Consider the following 8,303-nt stretch of genomic DNA (forward strand, 5'->3'; position numbering starts at 1 on the left):
CAATTGCATCATATAAATGTATTTGCTTCAATATATTGAAGTGATATAAAATTTAATTTTTATTTGTCATTGATAAGCTCGCGAATAGAAATATATTAATAAAAATGTACATTATTTTATACAATGCTTAATTATTGTTTCAAGTATTATTGTAATGAGCAAGACTGTAAATACACAATGACTCGGAAATTTGCACGGTGTTGATATTTCTTATTGTTTCATACAAATTTAAATGAATCTATTTATCAAAATCGTGATTTTCTGGGCCACTGTAATAATGTAGGTATCATTTTGTATTTTGTACATAATTGCAATTAAGAAATAAAATCACTTTAATAAGAGTGCCATTTAAAATTTGTATGTATCTTTTTCTGTATTATCTTGGACATGCAAAGCAGAAATTGCACGTAAGTTGGTAGAAGTTGGAGGTTCATTACACGTTACATATTAAAGCCATCACATGCTTAGCGATCTATTGAAATCAATAGCATTGTATAATAACGGCACAGTGGTCTTATGTAATTTTTATTATATTTTATTATATTTTTATTCTATATTTTAACAGAATTATATAATAAAAATATGTATAAAATAAATATTTAAAAAATATATTGTCATCGAGAAACACGGTAATGTCTCGCACCAAATTCAAGTGCAGCAAAACGCACTGTGTATAAAACAAATAACGATAAAAATTAGCATTTATATGTAATTAAATGCATTTTTAATATTATAGTTATCTCGTCTAAAAATGATTTAGACAAACAATAATAATATCTTATTATTTATTATTTAAATATATATTGCATAAAATATGTAATATATAATTAAAACGCGTAATATATAATAGTAATAGTATTATTGTTTTAAATTCTAAGAATTTGTATTTTAAATATTGCTTTATTCATAATTATAGTATAATTTTAGAACTATAGTGCTTATCGCTGCTAATTATAATTCGGTTATTTTCAGGACGCCATAAAGAAAACTGCATCAGAAATTAAACCTGTATTGCAGCGATTATATATTAATTTTAATCATAAATCGAAAGATTCGCCCATGGGAAAACGTATAGCAAACAATTTAAAAAAGAAACCGAACAAGCTTTGGTGGATATATCCACGTCATGCTAAATGGGAAAAAAATGCACAGAGCTTAGAAATGCATAAAAAAATGTTACAGTTGCAAGACAAATCTTTAAATAAACAAATTATGTCGCCAAAGTCCTCTCCTATAAATGATCAAAATAAAAATATAAATATCTCGCCTGATATGGAGATTGTTAAAATTACAACGATTGTTGAGGCTATTCGACAAAAGCGGCGAAGAAGCGCACAAATATCAGAAACAATGAAAAATATAAAGAGAATGATTGGAAAGAAACGTTTAAAACGTTCGTCTCATAAATCGAGATACAGCTCGATGATAGCTACGGATTCAGGGCATGATCGAAAGAAAAAAACTTTCACTTCGAATAAACGAGCGCATTATCCAAAATCTCATTATCGGGATCAACAAAAAAAGTCTTTGCCAACGAGAAAACGTGCAATTGATCTTAAAGTACCGAACAATATCGCGATACCGAGTACTGTATTTTATAAACGTATTTGGGAATACATTAACGGTACTCGTCCTCATTCCGATATCATCAGCGACTACAGTTTTTTGAAAAATAATTCTGAAAATAATTCAACGTGCGCTAATAAAGATCAAATTATAACTTCACAGTCGCAGAAACTAAATTTACAAGTAACAACTCCTAAGATTAAACCGGAACAAGAGTTTTATAAACGTATCTGGAATATAATCAATGCAACTCAATCGATATATGGAAACACGAAAGCTCGTTCTAAACGAAATATCTCGAAAAGTAATACTCAATTATGCATGCAAGAAGGAAAGGTTAATCATACAGAAGATAAACAGCTGCAAGCGATAAATGATAAAGTGACACTTGAAACCGCGGAAACGACAAATTCGCGAAAAATATCTAATCCTTATATATCAGGCTTTACTAATAAAACTCAATGGCAACCTACAACTCCAATAGTGAACATGATAAAATTAAATAATGATCTGATCTCGTCGTCAAACGTAAATACTGCAAGCGCTTCCGAAGTAGATGACTTGAATAAATTTCCTGATAATGTCGAAACTAATATTGATTATTTGTCTTCTGATAATGCAACGGAACATGAAAAGCATAATAAATCACAAAAAGTCACAATTGAGCCAAGATTGCCATATTTTTCTAAAGAACAAGAAAATTCTACCGTTTCATCTTCACTAATCAAGCACACGATTGATAATACTTCGGAAAAGGAAGATCAAATAAAATATACAAATGATTATTCAATCAACACAACTCCGATTTATGATGCGGTAAATATTCCTTACGTAGAGGTACCAGATTATGCTGAGCAACAAGAAGAGAGTTTAGATAAAGACAATCAGAACTCAACTGCAGCAAATTATAAAGTATATGATGACAGCGATTATATTGATTTTAAAAGTACTTACAATCCTGTTGAAATCTCGTCGAAGTCGCCAAACGCTGAGATTAAAGTATTACAGAATATTCAAACCGAAAATAACGAACCGGAGATTTCATTAAATGTAAATACCTCGCATTCACGTTGCACAGAAAATAATAAAGATTCTATCGAATGTACTGATAAGTATGATGTTGAAGATACTAACAAGTATGATATTAAAGATACCGAATTAAGCAATAATACCGAAATTAGCGACGATGTTCAACATTCTAAAGAAGATTCCGTAGAATCTATGTTATCCAACGAACGTAAAAATTCTGCTACAGATTTTATTGATTTTGATATAAATGAATATAAAAAACCGTTTAATTTTGATGATTTTATTAAAAACGACCCTATATTTGAAAGTATACAAACTACTCATGGCAAGGAAAACAAGAAATACAAGCAAAAACCCGCAGATCGCAGCAAAGAATCTGAAGAGTTCGACATATATGCCACGGTTCCAAAAGAAAAATCATACAATTATTTCAGAAAGAACGGAAATTACGATGATGGAATCATTTTTGATGATAGAGATGAGGCAAAAAAGAATATTCACTCTTCGACGGAAGAGAAAGCGGAAGATAGTGACGTAATCAATGAAGATTATTATCATTATGACGATAAAGATTTCCTTAAGCATATTTTCGGAGAGAACAATGATAAAGAATCATCCGAATCGATCGACACGGAGAATGAATTTTTATCTCGTTATTTTACAAAGGATATTTTGGATCAATTGCGAGATAACTCAACAGCCGAAGAAGAGAGACAAAAAGAAGAATCGAGAAAAAGAGAAGAAGTGCATAAAACATTGTCAAAAATTTTGGATAAGAAGGACCGTTTCTCTAGATTAGATGAGAATCTCGACAAAATGATTGAAGAAGGTGAAACGGTGCCGATCAGATATAAAAATTTCTGGAGCTTAGAATATGAGTCGCCTCGTAAGAAAAATGAGACGAGTGAAGAAACAGAAACTTAGAAAACACAAATTATATAAAATCATGGTATCATAATATATTATGTTAAACCTACATCCCCTTGTTATTACATGTTTATGTTTTTCAGAATTAGATCAAATAAGCAATTGTCATTATTATGTTATGCAATTGGATCAATTAGCACAACAGTTATCTATTTTGTTATATTATTATAGTAATAAATATTGATTATAATGCACAATGTTACTAGAAATTAAATATAATTAATATACTCTGTAATAATACTTTTGATTTAGTAGTCATTTTAATTGCATGATTTATAAATAAATAAATATAACGAATTAAAAAAATATATAAATAAATATCCTTAAAACAGTAATAAAAATATATAAGGATGTATGTATAATATCTATATTTATATAAAGCTACATATATATTTAAAAGGCTATAAGACATTTATTTTTGTAAATGAAATACTTGTAATTCATATCATATATCCAAATGTAGCATGTGTCAAAATTTTATATGAAAATAATAATGAATTGTATTTTATATGAAAATAATAATAAATATAAGCTTCAAGAGCAAAGACAATATAAAAATATATATAAAAAGAGTAAAACATAGAATATATCGTATTCAATTACTATACAGAGAGAATTTTCTCTTAGAATTCATTCTGAAAATTATGGCAATCGTGGACAATATAGTATTCAAAAAATTTTATGAGTCTCTCTCTCTCTGATTAATATATTTACCACAATAAAATATAAAATGTGTTCGATTAATTTTACTATGTAGGTACATATTAATATTTTTTATTGTGTTGTAAATATTAATTAGAAAAACTCATAAAATTCTTCCAATACTATATCGTTTCACGATTATGATTTTCAGGGTAAATACTAGAAAAAAATGATCTCCGTGTAGAGCAATTATTTTAAAGCTGAAGAAGTAATGCATAACTTATTATGTGCAAAAGCACTAATAGAAATAAATAGATAACTTCGATGCACTGAGTGCAGGAAATTGAAGAAATCAAATTAAAGGAAGATAAGCAGCGGGGGTTTCCTTAACGCGAGGGTTGAATCCGGCGTTTGCGGATATATAAGACCGTCGAGTAGTCTGTTCAGTGTCATTCGTCGGCGTTTAACAATTCCAACAGTTTCGCCTTCTCAAGCTGCCGCATCGATCAGGTAAATAAATCGTACAAAGAATCTTATTTTCAAAAACGTTCCTCTCGAAATTCATAAACCTTTCTTTTTTTCACCTCGTGAAAATGCGCGCCTTTCCATCGAAAAATTCATTGATTCTTACACGTGCCTAAAAAGATCCGTTCAAACGTCGTTGATCGATCGATCACATTAATCGATCAACGTCATTGTTCGTGCAACATGCGTTAATGTTGGTATCGAATGCTGTCTCCGCGATCCTTGGTCTTGAATCTTTAAGTGCTTCCTGGACGGCGAGAAAGAGAAGAAACGGAGAGGGAGAAAGAGAGAGGAAGACGGTAAATCAAGATACCTTCCATCCATATTTATTATGTTTATGTGTTCACAATGTGGACGCTAAGACAAACGCGGAAGCGCGATTAACAGAGAAAGATTCCGGTTATAAACGACTGTGTTTATAAAAAAAAAATAGTGACGAGACGCATCTCTTCTCGTGTACAAGGCACGAGAAAAACCTAGCAAAGGATATTCGGCAACGCATCGGTTATTTTATATTTTAATCAAAGAAATAATTACATCATATCCGGTATTAGATTTTTCTTTTTCTTTTTTTTTTAGATATTTGTTGTTATCGAAATATTTCATCCGGGGTGATTGACGTTTCATAATGAATTAATACGAGTACAAGTGATTTTAATAAATTTTTTTATCAATTTTTTATCCATCTTTTTTCTTTTTTTTCTAAAAAAAGAGATACTTTTAACATCCGAGTTATCCCTGAAAGTTTATCAAGTTCAACCGCGGCCATCTCCCTCTCTGTCCTTCCTCTCAAGCGAGTGCTAATTGCAAACCGGAAATGCAAAACGACGGAAAGAACATTTTTCGTGTTGTCTCACTCTTTTCGAAGTATTTTTTCTTAAAATATGTATATCGGCTTTATAATATGGTTAATATAATTTCGGTTTTAAAATTTCGGTTTTAGAATTATTATATACATGATTAGATAACTTTTTGTGGAAGATTCGGTTAATACATTTTTTTTCGATATTTGGAAATATAAGCCTTAGTTATATATTATAATATTTCGAAAGGAACGAATAAGAAAATAGATAAATATATAAAAGATTAGCAATAAAAATATATAAAATATTAATCATATATTCTTTTTTTAAAAATTATTATATTTGTTGTTTCTATAAGAATAAAAAATAGATATCAAACTTATTAGACACACATGTTAGAGACACGAGAGAAATATTTCTAATTTTTTATGTATATATTGTATATATATATATATTAAAAAATTAGAGAGATATTTCTCCCATGTCTCTACCATGTGTGTTTAACTAATAATAAATTTGATGTCTATATTTTTTCATTATTGTAGAGAGAACAAATATAATAACTACATGATCCAGTAATCATGATCTAAATTATCAATTAAAGATTTATTTAGATTATATATTAACATTCAAATGGCATAAGGATAGCTTGAATAGAATTCAGAATGTAGTTTTAATTTCACATCGTATAATGTTGCAAGACATCATTTATATATGTTCACTGGCACTTTCTATTCCATTTGTTTTGTGTGTGTGTGTGTGTGTGTGTGTGTGTGTGTGTGCGCGCGCGCGCGCGCGTATGGTGTGTGCATAATATAAAATCTTTTATATTTTTATAAATTTTTATTATCTAACCATTAGATAAATTTTAATTGCAACATTAGCATTAACACATTGCATAAATTTATATTCAAAAGTGTAAACGATACATAAGCAATAATTTTGTATAAATTTTTAAAATAGAACCGTATCATGCAAAAATTGATATATCTAAATAAACTTTAATAAAAGAAAATCTGTAACTCTTTAGCTGTGATGCATAAAAAAATCTTTTCGATATTATAAATAAAATTTACTATTATTACGTCTCTATGCTGCCTAGATATTTTTTATTTTTTATTTATACTAATCAACATAAAATTTTATTTTCTTTCCTTGCAAAAATCTTTATGGTTAAAAATTAAGATATAAATCTTATGTATATTTATTTTTGTTTCAGTCATGAATTTAAATCGTGTCATTGCATTATTCGTCGTTGTTTTTGCCGTTTTTTGCTTCACGACATCTATGGCTGATGCCGAACGAAATATTGGTAAGTAAATCTGTAATAAATCTCTATAAAATTATATCATTATAAATTATTAATCAAAATCTTAGTTGACCGTAATATGCTCCTGTAATCAGTTTTGTACATACAGGTGTTTGTATTCGGAACTGTGCACAATGCAGGAAGATGTTTGGCTCATTCTTCATCGGCGAAAAGTGTGCTGACTTTTGTTTAAAATACAAGGGCAAACTAATTCCGGACTGCGAAGACGAGTTTTCAATTCGTCCCTTTTTGCAGGTGCCCGAGAACGATTATTAATCTACAGAATAAATCAAACTTCTTCCACTCTTTCTCATCTTTACGTCATTATAATAATAAACTTCGTAATTGCGCATCATAAAAAAATACAAATTTTAATGAAATAATTGTTGCTATAGATTATAACTTATTAAAATTTATTATAATCAATACTGTAACTGCAAATTTTTATTATTATTTCATGAAAAATATATCTTTTGAAAGATGTAACTTAAAAGTTTGAAGAGATTCTGAGGTAAAATCTTTCAACGCTCTATCACATATTACAAATTATTTAAAATTGCTGATAAACAAAAGAATTGTATGAAAATATCGATTAAATAATGTTTAATCAATTAACCCTAAATTAATAGTATTATATCAGCAATCGTTATTGTTATATAATTTTATGATATTATTTATTTACTAATATATATTTGTATAATATATATTAATATATATATATCAATATATATTAATATATATTTGTATAATATATCTATATTATTAATATATATATATATCAATATATATTAAATGTAAATATATTTTTTCTTAATCAGAGAGATATTAAATATGTAAGATATTAATTTAATATTATAAGTATATGTATACGGCACTTTATTATCTAAATGAAAGATTTACTGACTTATAAAATAACGAATTTGTTTAATAAATTATGCATAATATTACAAAAATGTACGGTTTTGATTTAAAAGGGAGACATAATTATGAAATCTGTCAATATTGATATCATCTCTCTATTCATCTAAATAAGTTAAAAATATTTCTCTGCATACAGTTAGATTCTTGAAATTAGTGCGTATAAATATACTTTGATATTTGATAATTTTAAAAAATATTTAATTATGTAGACGAAAAAATTAGTCTCACTTGCTTGAAAAATTGCAATTAATGTAAAAAAATAGTCTTATTTTTTCGTATCAAACGAGCCATAATTATTTGGCAGTGGCAGTATATTAAAAATAAATAAGAAAATATAATTTGAAAAAGCTTCAAACATATATATATATAAAGATAAAAAAGATAATTGTTTCAGATACATATATAGCAATGCACAGACATATATAAAAATTCTCATGTATTACACTGCTTGTAAAATTCAATATATATATAATTATATGTATGTGTGTGTAAAAATAACATTTTCAAAAATATTATTTTTAATCCTTTCCACTTGTATACTGTAAAAAATGATTGAATTAATAAATATTTATTTCAATACT

The 8,303-nt window shown here is 27.7% G+C and overlaps 1 protein-coding gene across 2 annotated transcripts; it reads left to right on the forward strand.

The window, feature by feature from the left end:
• The first annotated feature begins 4,621 nt into the window (after nucleotides 1–4,621).
• On the forward strand, nucleotides 4,622–7,233 carry Eh (Eclosion hormone). 2 transcript variants are annotated; one of them, XM_029302424.2, is made up of 3 exons: nucleotides 4,622–4,674; nucleotides 6,712–6,804; nucleotides 6,911–7,233. In XM_029302424.2, the coding sequence occupies exons 2-3, from the start codon at nucleotides 6,714–6,716 to the stop codon at nucleotides 7,075–7,077; spliced, it is 258 nt and encodes an 85-aa protein (XP_029158257.1). In that variant the 5' UTR covers nucleotides 4,622–4,674; nucleotides 6,712–6,713; the 3' UTR covers nucleotides 7,078–7,233. The 2 variants fall into 2 exon arrangements, with proteins under 2 accessions (XP_029158257.1, XP_085340763.1); XM_085484637.1 differs by lacking the exon at nucleotides 4,622–4,674 and adding an exon at nucleotides 5,137–5,193.
• The last annotated feature ends 1,070 nt before the right edge of the window (nucleotides 7,234–8,303 follow it).

This window comes from Nylanderia fulva, unplaced genomic scaffold (genome assembly GCF_048542155.1).
Source record: "Nylanderia fulva isolate GAGA-0341 unplaced genomic scaffold, ASM4854215v1 Scaffold30, whole genome shotgun sequence".
In the NCBI taxonomy this organism is placed as follows: domain Eukaryota; kingdom Metazoa; phylum Arthropoda; class Insecta; order Hymenoptera; family Formicidae; genus Nylanderia; species Nylanderia fulva.

Coding starts and splice junctions, on each gene's coding strand:
- Eh (XM_029302424.2), top strand. CDS start 6,714: ATGAATTTAAATCGTGTCATTGCATTATTCGTCGTTGTTTTTGCCGTT. Junction 6,805..6,910: donor TGATGCCGAACGAAATATTG/GTAAGTAAATCT, acceptor TTGTACATACAG/GTGTTTGTATTCGGAACTGT.